Here is a 20,468-nt window from a genome sequence, read left to right on the forward strand (position 1 = left end):
ATTGTACGCTTCACCTATTTTCCTGGAGGCTCGTTTGTCTTTTTTAAATGCATTGGTTGGAGCCTCTAGATAGTAATCCCATAGGTGTTGCAAATCTCCTCTCTTAAGCAGCCTTTTGCTATTTCAGTGTATCTACGAGGGCTTTTGACATTAATTTTAACGTGGTCAAGATGATCAGTTTTTCACTTACGGTCAATATTTGTTCTGGACTCGTGCTTAAGAAATTCTTTCCCACCCTGAGGCAGTAAAAATATTCTCCTCTGTCTTCTTCGAATTGTGTTAAATTTCTGCCTTCCACCGTCAGGTAATCGTAACATACTGTTTGTATGAAGCGTGAGCCAGATAAAATACACTGCTGCAATAAAACTCACATTGGTTTTTCTCAACCAGATTTATGGGAAGTTTTTTACATTTTGAGATATTTAGTTGGGCTGCCTGATTATGGTACGTAAAGCCAAAAGGTCAACTACTCAGATTGTTAAATTTATAAGTGACTTTTTTTTTAAAGATTTTACTTATTTTTATTTGACAGAGAAAGAGGCAGCAAGAGAGGGAACACAAGCAGGGGGAGTGGGAGAGGGAGAAGCAGGCTTCCCACCGAGCAGGGAGCCCGATGCGGGACTCGATCCAAGGACGCTGGGCTCATGACCTGGGCCGAAGGCAGACTCTTAACGACTGAGCCACCCAGGCGCCCCTATAAGTGACTTTTTAAATGAGAACTAATTAATTCAGTGAAAGAAAATGCTCCATATCACTAAATTAAATCTATTAGTGCCGCTTCCAGACGGTACCACCCAAAGTCTTGGGACTGAAGCCACTTGCCCAGTTCCCCGGAGAGTTTGCCTGCAGCAGGATCAGCAGTCGCCCTGCTTTTCCTGACGTCCTCCAACCACAGTCACTACGATGGGCTCATCAAGTTAGCTCAATCTGATTCAGCCCCGTTTTCCTGAATCTCAGCTCCTCTAAGTACTAACCTGCATCCTGGCCAGATTGGACGAGAGCTTAATCCCTGCCTTTTCTGAGGCTACAGCTGGTACAGAAGTAGGACTGCTAAACACAAACCAACCCACAGACCAACCAATAAAACCTGTCATTCAAGACCTAATGAGGCAAGTGATAAAAGGCTGTGGATTGGGGCGCCTGGGTAGCGCAGTTGGGCATCTGCCTTTGGCTCAGGGCGTGATCCCGGCGTTATGGGATCGAGTCCCACATCAGGCTCCTCCACTGGGAGCCTGTTTCTTCCTCTCCCACTGCCCCTGCTTGTGTTCCCTCTCTCGCTGTCTCTCTCTGTCAAATACATAAATAAAATCTTTAAAAAAAAAAAAAAAGGCTGTGGATTGCCGTGGGATCAGTGCCCACATAATAAACTTCTGATGCACACTCATTTAACCCTGCCTGACCTGAAATAGTTAAACTATTGACAGTAGAACAGCTGGAGATGGTTTGTAGATTGACATGTAAACATGTGGATGGAGGCCCTAGGCTTCTGTGACACATGCATCGCATTCCCTTAAAAACTGAACACTCAGAAGTTAAAATCTCTATTCCGTAAGCCTGTCTTTGGGCTTGAACTTCATTAAAATGAGCATTTTTCTTGAATTGTATGCTTCCTTTTGCAAAATACTACAAAGCATTTTAAACCAAATGGGGGGGGGGGAAGTCCACATAAATATACAAGCTCTGCTTTGTTTTTTATCCACACTGGCCCCGTGGTGCCGCACAACCCAGGGAGTTCCTGATTTAGTCTTTTCAAGGACAGGCATATGCCAAGCAGCAAAACAAGAAGAAGAAAAAAAAAAGGTTTGGCTGCAGTTTGTTCTGGAAAAAAAACAGCAGGCTATTCCATTGCCCCCTGGGGGCACCAATTTGTCAGCCCACAATGAAAATCAAGCTGAAGTGTATAGCAAATGCATATTCATAACCATTATCTATTGTCTCTTTAAAACATCTCTCTCATCCGCCAGGTATGTTTTGTGTATTTCCATCCTGACTGATTGCAGTTTATCGAGTGCTTGTGAAATTTGTCTTTTCCCCCACTTTTGCCAGTGATTAGGGGATAAGGACTATGGAAGACTTACTTATCCAGTTGAAAGACTCTGGTTTTTTTTCTCAGTGTTTTTCCCTTTATTATTGTTTCAAAGGAAAGCCCTGTGATGTGAATACTGAAAGAGAGAAAATGTAATTAAGCGTTCATTGTGGATAGTCTTTTTGTTACCTTTGAAGTGCTTAAATTAACACAGCAATCTCTTGATTTTGCTTCTATGGTGGCGGCTTTCTGAGAATAGTCATATTTTGCTGACAAAAATGGGCATTCCAAAGTGTAAATTAAATAACTTGATTTTATAGAATTCATTTAAAAGTGCATCTGTGTTGAACATATCCCATTTTACATTGCTCTGATTACATTTGACTTTTTGTTGACCTGTGTAAAAAACGAGATTGTTTCCAACTACAGCTCGCAAGACAACTTAGGATAGTGTGATTCTAAGTGGTGAGAAGGAAAAAGAAAAACACAGGATTATGCAGTGTTGACCAGATGCCTGCTGTGCTTTTACTGTATGCTTGAAAATAATTTTTAAAAAGGAATTATTAATAAAGTTCACTGTCGAGAGAGAAATAAGATTAAAGATGACATTTTAGCTAATGGGCTGTCGTTAAGCTTATCATAAGGAAAAGAAAGTAGTAAAAGTAAACTTTAAAGAAGAAGTGGGAAGGGAGAGGGGAAGATGTATACAGAGCAAGGACATGACTGTATGCAGAGTTAGAATGCAAAATAGAGGTAGAGATTCTTAGCCAAGAAAACCCACTCTCAAGTGGGAAGGCTGCCCTCTTTCAGAATAAACTGTGACTTTCAGCGGTTTGCGGCATGCTGACCCAAACGTTGAATGTTAGGTAGAGAGGATGAGCACCCTGGTGTGCTGGGCAGAATGGTCATATCACAACAAAACTGGAGGGAATGATGAGACTGGGAGCACACCTGCCTCTGCTTCTGCTTCTGCATTCTGTAATCTACCAAACCGTGCTGAAATGTGTTCTGGGTAAAAGGAAGGAAAACAGATTAATTGTCTGTTGTTGAATGTATAAAACTTAAAACATAGCAAATACCTAGCAAACCTTTAGCTCAGGAGAATCTGACTTTTTTACTGGAGTGTGAGGAGTGAGAGGAGTAGTCAGAGGAGGAAAGAGGAGTCTTAAGATTTTGTGGTATTAAGACAGTAGGGCAGGAACCATATCAAACCTGGAAACAGATGCTTTGAAATCCACGAAGCTAGAAGGTCAGAATCCCACCAATATGTTGGTATGTCATTCATAAAAATTCTAGGAACGAGATTTGCCAGGCTTCCACAGACTTAATATGTGGCATTTTCCCCACTAAATGCATTATCAAGGCTAAAAATATCTTGAGAATAGACGTTATAATCGGAGCAAACTAGAAGAATTAGGTACCTATGATATTTTAATAGTTATTCTACACCTTTTCATTGAAACTGGTGATTTATAATGTATCGATATTGCTTATAAAATAAGGAAGTGGGTAAATCACATCAGTTGTCTATTACATGGTAGAACAAATACTTGTGTTGCATATTAACGTGATGGGATGTTACAGACCTGTTAAGAGTGGATAGTAGCCAAAGCATAAATATATATACATATATACTATATATATATATATGAACTTCTTTTTTTAAAGCATTGCACAAATTAAATACCACTGTGTTGAAAGTCTATGTGTGCCTTAACAGAGCTCAAGAGGAAATGAAGGGCTGGACCATTAGCCTCTTTCTCCCCTGAACATGCATCATTTACAAAACTGTGATGTAGTATTCTGTGCCACGTTATAAATTCAAGTATTATGTAAATCTAAATATTAAAAAAAATAAGTAAGGCAGAGCTGGTTGACTGCCTAGTTTAGAATTGGCCAAGTGTAAAGGTAAAAGTGTTCCATGGAAATGACGAAGCTCTTGTGAATCAGTGTGGTGAGTCCCCGTAAAAAAATATTTATTATATCAAAAACATTTTAATATAAACCTGTGAATCACACATAATAACTGGAAAACCTATTGGCACAGCAGTTGTGACACCTGTAGGTAAACACTGAAAGTAAGACTCAGACGTCAGTGTAATGGGTTCAGATTATTCATGAGCATTACCTCAGCTCTCTACAAAAACAGAACAAACAAATGAAACAAAGAAAACACACAGAGAATCGGGAGACAGTTCACGCTTCCAGATGAGGACTTGCCCCCCACTCCTGTGACTTCTGGGGGGAGAAGTGGTCAACACCCAGACCAGCATGCACCCTCAGCCCAACTGTGCACAACACCAGGTCTGTAGGAAAAGAATATCTTACTGACAACAAGTACATTAAATATGATGGGAGCGGAGCTGTCAGCCTCCCTTCACTTCTATTCCTTTATCACGGTGGTTATTGCCACCTTATTAGAGTCTGAGAAAGAACTACAAAGTAATTCTCACCTCCTTGCAATCGCAGCAGCAAATCCCGCCTCTCCTGCACCTTCTATATCCACTCCAAACAGGCGGTCAAAGCCAGACTTCGGTCTCCACCTTATCCCCATGCTCGGCGACAGGGACCAAGCTGAAAGTCCATGGCCAAATGCAATTTCAGGAGGAAATGCGAGCTCCACACAGATTTTTAAATATGGTTTCTATAGGCGCCATCACACTATCAGGTTAATTAAGCAGTGAGGCCGAAACATGCAGATATTTGTTGAATGGACTTAAGTTTAATGATGGTTGAAAGCAAACTTTAAACTTCCTCATATTATTCGCGAATGTGTTGCCCAGACCCTTTCCCAACTGCTTAATTCTGTAGGTGTGGGGCTTTCAGACGGCATAGCTCCTGCATCGTTTTTCATAGCAAAGCCAAAGTTTTTCCTTTTTGAGTCTTGCCTTCTGTCTACCCTGAAAATTCAACTCCTATCTGCACGGGAAGGAGAAACCGCGGCCAGCATCCCACATCTGTCTCTCTGTCCTGCTCTGAGGGGAGCTTTTCTCTTTCTTCTCCAGGAAGAATGTATAAAATGATTGTTGGTTTTTTTTAAGTGACAAAACCTTATGTATTTAATAGCCCTTTGTCAAACTGTACTTTATACTGTCTAGTCACTGTTCCAATGAGCCAATTTAAAATAACTACATTATGCATAAAAAATTACATTTGGAAGGAAAAAATTAACAGAGAGGAAGCTAATGTCATCACTTAGTGATTATTACAACCTCCCTCTCATACTTCCCAGGCTCCATTGGTGGCATTTGGGCAAACTGCCACCCCCCTGTCCTACCTCTCTGGCCTCTGACAACCGTGCTCTGTCATACTTAACCACTCACCAGGCCCCTAATAAGCCACATGCTCCAAGGCCTTGTCTTCGCACATGGAAATCCTTTCTCATAATTGTCTTCTTGCCAAAATCATTTTTCTCCTTGCTATCGTGATATCTTGGTAGCACACGGTTAGACTTCATCAGTGCCTCACAATCTTAAGTAGCGTTCAGAAGACATGCTCCGGCCCGTTGGCCCAGATCAGCTCTCAGAAGTCTAAATGTTCAGATGGTCTTCATACTTGTGTGAGCCTCCCTCTCAAACTCCCACCCCAACTTCTCTTCACATTCCTCCTTTCTGAGAAGAAATAACATTTTCCAGAACGGAGCTTGAGGAAGGCAGGGGTCCGCAGCATGTTACCATGGTAGGGCGGCAGCCACACCCAGGGCCAGCAGCAGTGCTGGTGCCAACCTGGGTGTGTTCCTCATCCACGACTTGGCCCCACTTCTTGTCAGAACCTGGGGGGAGGTAGCCTCACTGGAGGCCCCACATGGATGCGGGGTGGCCTGCATAGAGCTGGAGATCTGGGAAGTTCTGAGAAGAGAGGGAGGCCTGAGAGAGCCTCAAGAACAAGTCTCTCTCAATTCCCACCTGCAATGGCAGAGCTTCCCAACTTCCTGAGAGTTGAGAGCCAGTGTGTAGGAACAACACTAGTGTGAGAACAGCAGCCCAGGCTAGAGACCAGGTGGAGAGTAGAGAATTGGGACCCCCAAAAAGATGGGTCCATGTCTTAACTCCTACACCTGTGAATTTGACCTTCTTTGGAATAAAGGTCTTTGCAGATGTAATTAAATTAATGTTCTTGAAATGAGACATCCTGGATTATCCAGGTGAGCCCTAAATTCAATGACAATTGTCCTTATAAGAAATAGATGAGGACAAGACACAGGAAGAAAGAAAAGACCACGTGAAGACAGAGGCAGAGGCCGGAGTGATGCTACCACATGCTAAAGACCACCTGGAGCCCCTGGAAGCTGGAAGAGGCAAGGTTGATCCTCTCCTGGAGACTTTTGAAGGAGCATGGTCCTGCTGACAACCTGATTTTGGACAGCTGGCCTCCAGAACTATCATAGAATATATTTCCGTTGTTTCTAGCCACCAAGCTCGTGCAATTTGTTACAGCAGCCCTAGGAAACTAACACAGAGAGTGTCACTGAGAATCAGACCCTAGCAGGAGCTACAGGAACTAAGATGGTGATCAGTTCAGCAGAGGCCCCCAAACAAGCACCATCACTGCCCCTAAAGGGGGACAGAGGACGGGCCCCATGGCCACAGTGAACCAGACGCTGATGACAAGCATGTCCTTGATCTTAGGCCAGCAAAGGAGCATTTATGCAAATGTAACTGAGTTTCAAAGGACTAAATTGAATTGATTCAGTTTTCAGCCAGCAAACAAATGGAGGGTTTCTGGACTAAATTAAATTCATTTGTAGAAATATTAAGAAAATTATTTTAGTTTCTCATATCTAAATTTATGTCTGTATATTTTCATGCAGGCTGTAGCACACCACAGGGTTGTCGGGAGAAGATTAAATGAAAAAAAGGGATAGCTGCAATTCATTGAGCTATTGTTGTTATTATCTGTAATATTTCACAGACAAGGGCCCCAAAACTCAGCGTCTGATGGCTACCTGAGGTTTCCCACCATGGTGCTCCTTCTGCCAGGCCGCCAAGCTACGGCGGCTCAATTTGATTGTGAACTTCATAGCGGTGAGCCCAATATCATATTTGTGTTCCTGACCAGGCAGGGTCTGACACATCAATGGAGCCCAATCAACTGCCTGTCGAATTTAATCGAAGAACATAACCTCACTGTCCTTAAGTAGCCTGCCATCTGTCTGGTGTTGGGAAAATAATTAAAAATAAAACATCCTGCCAACCCAGAAAACCTCTCCACCAAGGTAAACGAGAAAGAAAACAGCCTTATTATTGAATCAGCACCAATCCAGACTGCAGTGGGCATCACAGGCAACCCGCTAAAGAGACGGCAAAGACAAAGCAATCTCACCTTGTATACGTATGGCCACGTTACATCTGTGTCCTCAAGATGAAAATAACTAGGCCTCGCATAAGAAGACTTGACAGCACCATTTGTTAGAGTTCCCCCTAAATTTACCCGGTAATTGGGGTGACCATCTGTGGTAGTTAATTACCTTTATCCAGAAGAAAAAGAAAACTGATCTCTTCAAGACAAGGACGTAGTTTTGTAACGTGGTGCCGGGATGCTAAGCGACACTCCCACCCACCGTAGAAAGGGGAAAAGGGAGACAGATAGGGTGTTGTCTGCCTGATGTTTACATGTCAAAGAGGTTGCCCCCCTCCCAAGAAAACCATTCCTGGGTTGTAAAATGAGTGAGATTATGTTGCTTTGAAAAAGATATATATATATATATATATATATATATATATATATATATATATATATATATATATATATCTCAAAGGGACAGAGGAAGAATTTTCAGAAGACAAGTTTCCTAAAGGAAATGCTCTAAGGAAGGGGAAGAGAAGTGTCACTTTCCCTCTTATCATTAGGGAATTTTTTTTTCTTTTTAGATTTGTGCTTACCCTTTACTGGGAAGATAGGAAAACTGGTTAAATTAGGACAGAGCAGTGCCTGGTCAGGTACCCAATGAGTGATAGAAATGGTGTTCTCCTCTGCTGCTGCTGTTGAGAATATCAAGGTCATGCAAAGGGGCTAAGCTTAAAGAAGGCTGTGAACAGTCCTGTTGAGAATAATGTCTGGTTAGAGGAAGACTGACTATATATGTGCCTAGATGTCCATGGTGTGGCAGACACGGTGACATCCGTCAAAATCTGTCATCTAGACCATTCTGTATCTTCTTTAAGTTCTGGTAGGATCCCAAAGGACATAGCTTTTAAACAGAAGGGTATTGGCACTTGTCCCAAGGCAAGCATATACTGTCAAAATTTAATAATATCTGGCGGCTCTTTTTCCCCTTGTTATATACTCATTGAACTTGGAAAAGAACTAGCCATTAACTTTTGCATAATAAATCTCTCTGGTACTTAAAAGTCATGACTAAATTGCCTTAATTTTCTTACCTTCATGCTTAACCATCTAATATTAACAAATGGGAATAATTTCTTAAGAGGGAAATCGAAAGGAGGAACATAAATTAGGAATGAAAAAGATTTATTGAACAGATGTGGAACTTTAAAGAATTCAAACTTGAAGAAGGACTAAAAATTAAATATTTAAAAAAATTCTCCTTTTTTGTTGCTTGCTTTCTTTTACCTTATTTACCCATTCCAAAAGAAGCATATGCCCTTTTTTTTTTTTTTAATTTGTGAAATGTGAAATACAAAGAAAAGGAGGAAGTCTGTTTTTCACAAAGGCAGGCATGGTTAACATTTCTCAAGTACCTCCTTCTAGCATTCACTCCGTTCTTTTTTGTACCTCCTTGCACTTCTACCGTGTACACGCTTATTTAATATTATAATGTGAGCATTTTTTTCAATACTATTAAAATTCATGAGTGCATTTGTTATGTAGCTGTATAACAAATTATGGACAATAAGAGCTTACAAGGATAAACATTTATTTCTCACATATTTTCTGAGGGTCAGGAATCTGGGACAGGATGAGCTAACTGTTTCTAGCTCAGAATGTCTCATGAGTTTGCAGTCAAGATGTTGGTGGGACTGCAGTTGACTGAAGGCTTGACAAGGACTGGAGGATCCATTTCCAAGATGGATCACTCACAGGGTGGGAGGTCTTGGTTCATCACCATATGGACCTCTCTATAGGGCCATTTGAGTGTCCTCATGACATGGCACCTGGCTTCCACCAGAGTGGGTGATCCAAGAGAGAGCAAGCTGAAAGCCACACTGTCTTTATCACCTAGCCTTCGAAGTCACCCACAGTCCTTTCCATAACCTATTGCACAGACCAGCCGTATCTTAGCTTGGGAGGAGGCTCAGCAGTGTGAACACCAGGGGGCCCTCTTAGAGACTAGCTACCACAGAGGGAGTTCTTAATGGCTGTGTGAATTTTATAATGGAGATCTGCATAACGGTATTACCTGTTTACATAAGGTTAGATGGTATTTCTAATATTTCATTATTATGAATAACTGTCAAACACCTTTGTATATAAAGCTTTTTAATACTCCAAATTATTTTCTTTGGACATAGTCTCAGAAGTGGGACTGTTGAGTTATAAAAACTTTTTTCTTAATTTCCATTTTAAATCGGTTTCATAAAGCAAATTAATATTATATATTGCTTATTTCAGTTAACATGTGCATTTCCTTTAACATATTTGTGATAAATACGTTAAAAACCCTATGCAATTCTTCACAACTACATGTTCATTTTTCATTTAATGCATTCAATGTAGTATGTATTTTAGGTAGATATTCTATATCATATATTTATATGTAATATTTTGATACTTACGGCATGTGGGTTTTTTCATTGTTATTTAACCATTTTATAGATCCTCCTGAGTTTGTTTGTTGCTGTTATTTTGGACAACTTAGAACTTGATGAAGATCTAAAGAAGCTTAAACAAGTAAGTAATGTGTGGGGAATTCTTCAAATCCGCATTTAAAAAAATAAGAGTAAAACATGTGCTTATAGATACTGTTAAAAGAGAGCTTCAAAGTAAAAAAATAGATTTTAATAAGTTAAGGCAGTCTGAGTTGGCAAAATTTTCTTTTGTTTAATTTTTATCCATTATCAACAAAGAAAGTTTTTATTGCTCTATAATTATCCTAGGAATATTTTCATATTACTATTTTGAGTAGAGGAAATGGACATACTACAGGAAATTGAATTGGCGACTCTTCTCCTGCCATTACATGAAGGTTGTTTGAAAATGAAATGCCTCAGGGCCAAATTGCCATTTTGCATAATTATGTGTAATACTCTTGATCATCATCATAAAAATATTAAGCATCAACTTGCCTGACCTCTGGACACTGAAAGAGAATTTAGTCCTGGTGCCCGTAGTCATTATAAGAAATGGAATAGAATAAATGATCAACTCTGTGCCCAGTTAGGTGTGAAAACAGATTGGATATTATAGCATTGATAATCATACCCCCAAAAATGGAAATGAAAATGTGTGAAGGTTACATGACTGATGGCAGAAAGATGACAGGCATGATGGACCATTCTCATAGTTTCTGTTGCATGGAAGATCCTTGGCTTAAATATTTGGCTGTATCAAAGAGTAGAGACCCTTTGAGAAGTAGAGTTGGTGTGAAAAGAGGTCACTGGATAAGATATTCTTTTTTTATAAAAATATAGTTGAATTCAATGTTATATTAGTTTCAGGTGTTCAACATAGTGGTTCAACAATTCCATATATTATGCAGTGCTCAACATAAATGTAGTTACCATCTGTCGCCATGCAAAGTTATTACGATATTATTGGCTATATTCCCTCTGCTCTATTTTTCATCCTCATGGCTTACTTATTTTTATCGCTGGAAGTTGGTGCTTCTTAATCTCCTTCACCTATTTTGCCCTCCCCCACCTCTTCCCCAGCAACCATCCGTTTGTTCTCTGTATTTATGAGTCTGTTTCTGGCTTTTTTGTTTATCTGTTTATTTGTTTAGTTTTTTAGCTTCCATATATAGGTGAAATTATATGGTGTTTGTCATTCCCTGTCTGACTTATTTCACTTATCATGATACCCTCTAGCTCCATCCATATTGTCACAAATGGCAAGATATCACCCTTTCTATGTCTGAGTAATATCCCATTATATATATATCGTCTCTTCTTTATCATTCATCTATCGATGGACACTTGGGTTGCTTCCATATTTTAGCTATTGTAAGTGCTGCAATAAACATAGGAGCACATATAACCTTTCGAAGTAGTGTTTTTGTTTTCTTTGAGTAAGTACCCAGTAGTGGAATTACTGGGTCATATGGTAATTCTATTTTTAATCTTTTGAGGAGCCTCCATATTGTTTTCCACAGTGGCTGCACGAGTTTGCATTCCCACTAACAGTGCACGAGGATTCCTTTTTCTTTACATCCTCGCCAACACTTGTTTGTTGTGTTTTTGATTTCAGCCGTTCTGATAGGTGTGAGGTGATGTCTCATTGTGGTTTTGATTTGCATGGCCTTGATGATGAGTGTTGTCAAGCATCTTTTCATGTGTCTGTTGGCCATCTGGATGTCTTCTTTGGAAAAATATCTATTCAGTGTCTCTGCCCATTTTTTAACCAGATTGTTTGTTGTGGGGGGGGTGTTGAGTTGTAAAAGTTCTTTATGTGTTTTGTTGCTTCCACCCTCTTATTGGATAGATGATTTGCAAATATCTTCTACCATTTAGTAGGTTGCCTTTTCATTTTGTTGATGATTTCCTTTGCCATGCAGAAGCTTTTTAGTTTGATGTAGTTCCAATAGCTTATCTTTGTTTTTGTTTCCCTTGCCTGAGAAGGGGGGTAAGATATTCTTGGATCACCTTCCCCAGCACTGCAAGAATAATAATTGGGATGTTAACCAAGAACCAAGGTTACAAAGCAAGTCTTACATTCAGAATTTTCAAATTGCATCTGAGTTGTCTTTTTAATGAAAGACAACTATTTTATTGTCATTTGCATATCTTAGAGTCACTTTAGGCATTTCATCTTTGTATTTCTGTTTATCTCCAAAGTCCGTGCTTTTAACTAAGGGCAGTCAATGAGAGAAAAAATATATATTTGATAAAAAGGATGCCCACTGTGAGCATATCAAGGAAGGATTTAAGTGCTTTTCTGTCCTTCAGCTACACAAACAAAATGGCCTTCTGGGCATAGTGGAAATGATTTCTTCCAGATCTTTTCAGTGTGCAGCAACAGTGACAGGTTATTCAAAGGAGAGTTGGGAACTTCTTTTATGCCATTGATGCAAATGCTTCATGCAGCTTCTAGTGATAGAAATATGTAATTAGTGAGTTCGGAATTGAAACTAACCATATCAATAGACATAATTAATAAAAATCTGCTGTTGTATAACCACCGTAGTCCTTGGTTTACAAATCTGGTATTCAGATGTGGGTTTTCCTGTATATCATGTTTACTATGCATAGATTTTTAATGTCCACTAGTAGAGGACATTAAAATATGTATTCTATGGATAAAATGAAAAATACTCTATTTTTTTAAACTGGTGATACAGCCAGGTTCAGTATGGTTTTAAATAATCATTGGCCAATTAAAATTCCATATAATTCCAGCCCACATTTGTAAAATAGTTTTTCCACTAGAAAGAAGTAAAATAAATCCGTATGGCAATTTCTTTTCAAGTTTATGAATTCAAACATACTAATATTTGATATTAGTGTTGATATTATGTATAATACATATAAAATATATATATATACTTTTTATCTGACCCCAAGAGAAAAACCAACAATAAAAATATCAGGACTTTAATTAACATCTGACTTTCTTACTGGACTGTACAGTTTTGATAAACCATACGGTGCTTTGCTTTGAGCATCTATCATTACTTATAAAATGGCTTTTATTTAATCACTTGCTGTATATTAGTGATGCTTTGTATTTCTGGAAATCCTGTACACCAGAGCTGATTATCCAATTATGCCAGCCTACAATTTGAAGTATGTTCTTTGAATATTTAGAGATATTTGAACACTGAAAATCCCAACCATGAATAAAACAGCAAACTCATTTTCATGAGTACTTTTCACATTGTTCTTTGGCCATGATTGGACTAACACTACCTATCTATTAAATTCACCTATTAATTCATACTTGAAACTCACCAAATATTGACAAAGTTAAAATGTCCTGTTTCATTTTCTTCCATTTTGTATATGAATATTCGTTTCACAAGTTTTTACAAATTGTGTCATTTTTTCATACCCCCCCCCTTATTTCCAGTGATCTTGTCCTTTGAGGTGGGGCTCATTTACATAGTTTCAAGAATACACCCCCCCACACACACACGTATGCACTTTCATACACACATGCGTATAATCACTTGAATAGCTAAAACGTTACCCTGTCTCTCCTAGCTTCTTGTAGACCTCTAATAAAAATGTTACCTGAAATATTTATTTAGTTTTCTGTGTGCAGCCTCAGCCCTTAAAGATTTAAAAGCATATACTCTGTTTTTATTGTTCCCAGGTAGAGAATAGAATGCGAAAGATGTAAAAAGTATTTGATTTTCCCAACATTTTAAATTCTAGACAGCACTGCATTCTCCATAGTCTGTCTTTGTTCAGTACAAACTTTTTTTTTCGTCTTTTATCCTTTCACCAACTATTCTGTAGGTTCTTACAACTCCAGTAATATTTGTCAGACTCATTCAGTGCCAGGTGCTGTGTATTTTCACTTATTTAAATTTCACAGCAGTCCTGTAATGTAGGCATTATTAATATATCCATCTTACAGATGAAGAAACTAAGGCACAGAGAAGTTAAGTAACTTGCCTAAGGTCACACAGCTGATACACGGCCGAGTTAGGATTCGAACCCAGACAATTCGGACCTAAAGCCCAGGCTCTATTATTGAGCCACAGTAAAGCTGAATAAATACCAAACATGAGTCATATCTGTTGTGGAGGCTCACCCATAGGACTGTTAATGACTCGTGTATAAATAATCATATTTTAGATGACAGAAACACTTTTACATTCATGAAGTAACTGTTGGCATGAGAGCAGTTTTCTGAGGAATGGAGGTGAATTAAACAACCCAATCATTAAAACTATCCAAAATAGTTCTTTGTTTCCCCGGGAAAAGCAGATGATCTAATCAGTGCCACTAGAGTTAGGACTTTTGCAACAGGTAAGAGCTCAAATGCTTGACATTCACTCCACACGACGGTAGCTGCTGCCCAAGGCACCTCTTCTCTCAGTGACCTTCTGGAGCAATGAGCCTCTTCAGATGCACACACAACGTGCTTGCAACATCTCACATTTCAATGAGGCCTCTAGAGACTTTTAATGTATTTTATTATGAGTGTGGTAAAAACAATTGTGTTGAAATGTAAACGTTGGTTCGTGGACATTTTTCAAGGGTAATAGAAACCAGTGTGAGTCACCTCTAAAATGGAGAGGTTAAGTATGAAACTAAACAAAGCTATTAGAAAGAGAAAGTCTGTGCTCACGCTTGGCAGAGGAGGAGATAGGACCGTGAAAATGGATGGGATAGGAGAGAGCTAGAAGGTACAGGGAAGACACTAGAACGGAAGAGAAGCAGGAAGATGTGAGCAGGGCACTAGGAAAACATTCAAGATACGAAATTAAAGGAAAGAACACAGGTTATGACTCTAATCCAGTGATGGAGAGGGAGGAGTGGGACCGAATCCAGAGTTAGGAAAGTGATCAAGTCAGGTTGCCAGATGGTAAAGGACACCAGAGCCCTTCAGGGAGAAGCTCCTTGAGGCCAGGTGTGGTCTGCATGATCCATTGTTGGTGGAATCCTAGAATCACATTCTTCTTAAGTATAAGCATGCTACGAATCTTTTGCCCATTGCTTTCTGGTCACCTCCTTGACCTTTGAGACAGTGGTTTCCACTTGGGACTGCCGGCTGCAGAACTCTTCAAGAGAAAGTGTGGAGCAGCCGCCATTTTTTTTAACACTTCGAGAAACCTAGAGGGAATCATTCATGCACCCATTGTAAGACCAGTTGTGCTAACTCAAAGGCCAACTTTAATACTGTTAGCTGGAAAACTGCAAATTCCAAGTGGCAGTGCAGCTTCCCTTATGCTAAAGCTCTGATGTCTGTTCATATATGTCTTCTTTTATGGAAAAGAAGAAACATTGAATTATTTATTGCTTAATTAAGGCATTTTGCAAGAGAAAAGTTTTCTTTTTTTTTTAAATTGGATTCAGAGGGGCATACTAAAAGGACTCCTTGTGGACACATTTTGAGAGGTTCTAAAGTGCCTGTTCCAGTCAGGCCCCCCTCCACGGTATCACCAGAGTTGTGCCTTGATAGCCACTAAGGTAGCTTTTCTTTTGTCATTCAAGATAAATAATGTTCTAAAAAACCATGCCAATGATGCTCCATATAAAATTCATCTTTTGCTTTCCCTGTGTGTTGCATATAAGACGCAACTGATTCCTGGCAGCAAAATAGCAGTAGCGATCATTTCATGGCTCCCATACCTAATTAAACAGAAACGGTGCTTCCCTTTTCACCCAACACCCAACACAGGTCCTGGAGATGGAGATAGATATAGATACAGGTTCAGATATAAATAAAGATATAGGCACATAATGGTTTTCTACATAAGATCTGAAAATTGACTAGAAATGAAATTGTCTGTGAATGTGTAATTTGGCTACTGAGAAGCCAATTCAGTTTGCATATAAGCTAAAATTTCCTTGACCCAATGCTGTCCTCTGAACAGTAGTAGGAGACAGTGACCTCGATCCTCAGTGGTATAACAAAGACACCGGAAAATGTAGGTGGAGTTTTGCAAACTTCAGAAATGAAAAAAAATCCTCACAGCTTTAATGATTTTTGCAAATTCAGTGCAAGACAGATATAAAGCGTTTTCTTTCAAGCAGTATAAAATTCATTAAACTATGAGAAAAAAAACCCACAGAGAAGCCTCAGGGAAAGAATCTTTGAAAGGGGAAGTATAGATAGTCTATTTAGATTAAATTCAAAACTCTGAAATTAAAACTGTTTCCCCAGTGCTGTATCAAGTCTCATTTGAATCCTGGTTCAAATTTGATGATGTTTGGTCTTTGGTGGTGTCCACTGCATAGTGAGGATGGACATGTGAAAGAGCCTTTCTCTCTTATGACTGTGATTTTTTTTAAATTATATTCCTTTTAAAATATGAGCTCTAGGGGAATATTTCTCTTTAACCTTACCTGGGAGCTTTCACTTTCATCTCTGCTTTGTGTCTATATGGAGGTCTTTCCAGATGGAGGGCAGTTGCACAGAGACAGGTGTTGGGGAGTGTGCCATTCAGTCAAGCACTGTTTCCTGTCTCCTGATCCAGGTCAGGCCTTCAGTCTTCTCAGTATTTTGCCCATGAGTGAATTCATTCAACCTAGTGTAACATAAAAGAGTGACATAATTCTGTGATCTTAAATATCACCTATTGAAAACTACCTCATGCAAGGTGCTGCGTATTAAATTATTGGATTTTATGCTGAATATTAAAGACACAGAAACTAACACTGAAAGGAGGATATTTCTTGCCCAAGTTCATACGATTTGTAGGTGCCTAAGTTGGAATAACATGGGCTCTCTGACTCTAATCAATGTCCTCACCGAAGGACATCACGATGCCTACTCAGAGAACCAGTTCCTTCATTCATTATGAGATGTGTGTCTAGAAAGTAGGTTGGACGATGTGCTTACATTTGTGGATCAGCATCTTCTCTGCCTGTGGGTGTATAGACTGAAGGTCAAATTATAATCAGAATATGGCGTAGGGAGCCAGGAATTGGTGTGGGGGGTGAGGGAAGAAGGCCGCGTGATTCAAATATGTAATGGCATCAAGCTAAGGTCATATGAGGTATCCCTTTTATAGATGGGATGTTACTGCTCAGAGATGAGATCTACCTGTTTTGTAATCCTGGGGTCTGACTACTTATCTACTGTGCTTCAAATGTTGTGTTAGGGACAAGGGACATAATGATGACCAAGATATTGTTCCTGCCTTAAGTTGTTTGTGAGGTCGTGGGAAAAAGTGACATGCAAACAGATACTATGAGGGGCTTGTGAACACATAGGAGACACACACAACTTTGACGATGAAATCAGAGGTGTTTTATCACAAGGATGGTGTAGACTAAAATCTGAATTAATGCCTATCCGGGTGAAGGGGATTAGGAGAAAGTGGCATGAGGAAGGGCACTGAGGACCACAAGAACAGAAACTTTTTCTTTGGGCAAGAAAAAGCATAGTGGTTTTCTGGAGACCACTACAAGTTCACTGTGATTCAAGTGTTGAGCAAGGGAGAAATGGTGTGTTGGAAAAATGAGCAGGGAACTGTAGGTGAAAGCTGTGAGCAGTGCTGAGCATTTTAGGTATTGTCCTAAGGGCATTTAAGCCCAAGAGTGACATAATGTCCCCTACATTCCAATGTCAGCATAGGGAATGGACTGAAGGGGCCCTAGACTGATGATAGGAGCATGGGTCCTGAGCCAAATGGGATGATTGCAGCCTCAACCAAAGGAAATTGAAGCAAGGGAACATAGCAGGGGTGGTGGAATACAGAGGAGGGAATACAGTGAGTAGGATTTGGTGACCAGTTTCAAGTTAAGAGAAGAGCAAAGGCAGGAGACCAGGGTGTCACCCAGGTTTCTAGATTGCCCAAGGTATACCAACACAGAGAGCACAAGAGAAGGAAGAAAGAGCGGTTTGGTTTGGTTTATTTGGGGGGAGGGAACTGGCCATATTTACCATGAGATGCCTGGGAGATATTCATGAAACAAAGTCTGTGGGTAGATAGAAGGTAGGTAGAGTCTTGGGGCTGAAAGAGATATTAAAGAGGAGCAAAAATCAACATGCAAATGGTAATTTAAACCTTTAGAAGTCCTAAGTTTACCATGGCTCCTGAGGAACAAGACATGAATTGTATAAGCCATGAGAAGGAGCCTGAAATATGAATAAGAAGTCACAGCCCAAGAGGTAGGAGGAAAGTCCAGAATGTGTTTGTCTTCAAAACCAAAGGTAAAAGTGTTTCAAGAAGGAGACTATGGTCAACAGTCTCAAAGACTTCAGAGAGGTGAAAAAATGTCACCATAGGAAACACTTCTATTTGTAATAACATCAGGAAGAATGAAATACTGAGGAGTAACCTTAACCAAAGAAGTAAAAGATTTCTACACTGAAGATGACAAAATATCACTGAAAGAAATTACAGAGGACACAAATAAATGGAAAGACATCTGTGTTCATGGACTGGAAGAATTAATATTATTAAAGTGTTCATACTACCCAAAGTGATCCACAGATTCAGTGCAATCCCTATCAAATCCTAATGTACTTTGTTGCAGAAACAGAAAAAAAAATCCTTAAATATATGTGGAATCTCAAAGGCCCCCAAACAGCCAAACAAACAAATAAACAAAGTTCTGAAAAGGACAAAGTTGAAGCCTCACACTCCCTAATCCCAAAACATATCACAAAGCTACAATAATTAAACAACATGGTATTGACATAAAGATAGACTTATAGATCAGTGGAACAAAAGAAAGAGAGCCCAGAAATAAATCCTCATGTCTATGGTCAAATGATCTTCAACAAGGGTGTCAAAACCACACAATGGGAAAAGGAAAGTTTCTTTAATAAGTGATGCTAGAAAAACTGCATGTCCACATGCAAATTGGAACCTTACCTTATACCATATACAAAAACTAACTCAAAATGGAATAAAGAACTTAATGTAAGACCTACAACTATAAAAATCCTAGAAGAAAACACTACAAAAAAGTTTCATGACATTGAAATTGGCAATGACTTCTTGGATATGACATCAAAAGAACCCATAACAAAAGCAAAAATAGACAAATGGGACTACATCAAACTTAAAAACATTTGTGCAACAAAACAAACAATCAACATGGTGAAAAGGCACTCTATGGAATGGTAGAAAAAACTTGCAAATCGTATATCTAATAAGGGGTTAATATCCAAATATATAAAGAATTCTGCAACTCAACAACAACAACAACAACAAAAAACAAGTAGCGAAGGACTTGAATGGACATTTCTCCAAAGAAGATATAAGAATGACCAAGAACCACATGAAAAATTGCTCAGCTTCACTAATCATCAAAACCACAGTGAGATACAACCTTGCAGTCATTACAATGGCCACTACTAAAAAACTAGAAAATGAAAAGTATTGGCAAGGATATGGAGAATTAGAACACTTGTCCGCTATTGCTGAGAATGTGCAGCCACCTTGGAAAACAGTATGAAGTTCTTCAAAAAATGAAAAATAGTTATGATCCAGCAATACCACTTCTGGGTATATATCCAAAAGGATTGAAATCAAGGTCTCGAAGAGATATTTGCAAACCCATGTTTGTTGCAACATTATTCACAATAGCCAAGAGGTAGAAGCAAATCAGATGTCCATTAGCAGATGAATGGGTGAAGAAAATGTGGTTTATGCATACATTGGAATATTATTCAGCCTTAACAAGGAAGGAAATCCTGACACATGCTGCAGCATGGATGAACCTTGAGGACATTGTGGTCAGTGATGTAAGTCAGTGACAAAAAAAAAGTACTGTATGATTCCACTTCTGTGAGGTTCCTAGAGGAGTCCAGTTCATAGAAACAGAAAGTAGAATGGTGGCTGCCTGGAGCCAGGGGGAGGGGGCAGTGGGAAGTTCAATGTCTATAGAGTTTTAGTTCTGCAAGATGAAAAAATGCTGAAGGTCTTTTGCACAACAAGATGAATGTACTTAACACTACTGAACTGTACCCTTAAAACTGACTGCGATGGTACATTTTATGTTATGTGTTTTTGATCACAACTTTAAAAAAAAATTTAATGAAAAAATGGCAGCCATGTTAGCAGTAAGGAGGTGGTAGATGACAGTGATGACAGCAAGCTCAGGCACTGGAGTGAAAGTTGATTCTAGGAGATAAGCAGTGTATGACAGCTAAGAAGTGAAGATGGATTGCCAATCCTTTCTTCTCAGACTTGTCATCCTCAAAGCTTCTAGAAAGACCACTCGTCACTGGCTGATTCTTAATGCTTTTAGATATGTCACCACTATTTACTATCGGGCTAGCCAACCTTTTCTTCCATTGTGGCAGGCGTGGAGAGTGATGTTTGCACAACACATGGGATCAACAGCTGGGAATCCCAGGTAGTTGGAGGCATCAGACATCCAGGATTCCTGCTGCTCCAGGAAACACTGAGCTGCCCGGGGGCCAGAGGATCAATACCGTCAAGAAGCTACAAATCATTAGCGGCTGGAGGTTCAAAAATGGTGTTTACTGGAAGCCTTTGACGTTATTCGACTCCACTTGAAGCCACTCCAGAAATGGACTCTTCAGTTGTTAATTTACATATAACTCCCCATAATTTTCCATAATTTAGGCCTCAGGAGGTCATCTTATATAGTATTTGCTCGGCTATTTCTGAAATTGTTTCATTGTTAGGCCTTTGTAATGGTAAATTCTTATGTCAACAAATACATGAACA

The 20,468-nt window shown here is 39.4% G+C and overlaps 1 protein-coding gene across 3 annotated transcripts in view; it reads left to right on the forward strand.

Annotated features, from left to right (window-relative positions):
- Nucleotides 1–20,468, forward strand: part of NALCN (sodium leak channel, non-selective) — a 307,920-nt gene that overhangs the window by 183,282 nt on the left and 104,170 nt on the right. For all 3 annotated transcript variants that reach the window (XM_087865000.1, XM_045812791.2, XM_087864999.1), the window contains one exon: nucleotides 9,803–9,877. In XM_087865000.1, coding sequence (XP_087721126.1) covers nucleotides 9,803–9,877 — 75 coding nt within the window. The remainder of the gene's footprint in view (nucleotides 1–9,802; nucleotides 9,878–20,468) is intronic.

The sequence above is a fragment of the Ursus americanus genome, chromosome 10 (genome assembly GCF_024610735.1).
Source record: "Ursus americanus isolate L20-20 chromosome 10, mUrsAme1.1.p, whole genome shotgun sequence".
Classification (NCBI taxonomy): domain Eukaryota; kingdom Metazoa; phylum Chordata; class Mammalia; order Carnivora; family Ursidae; genus Ursus; species Ursus americanus.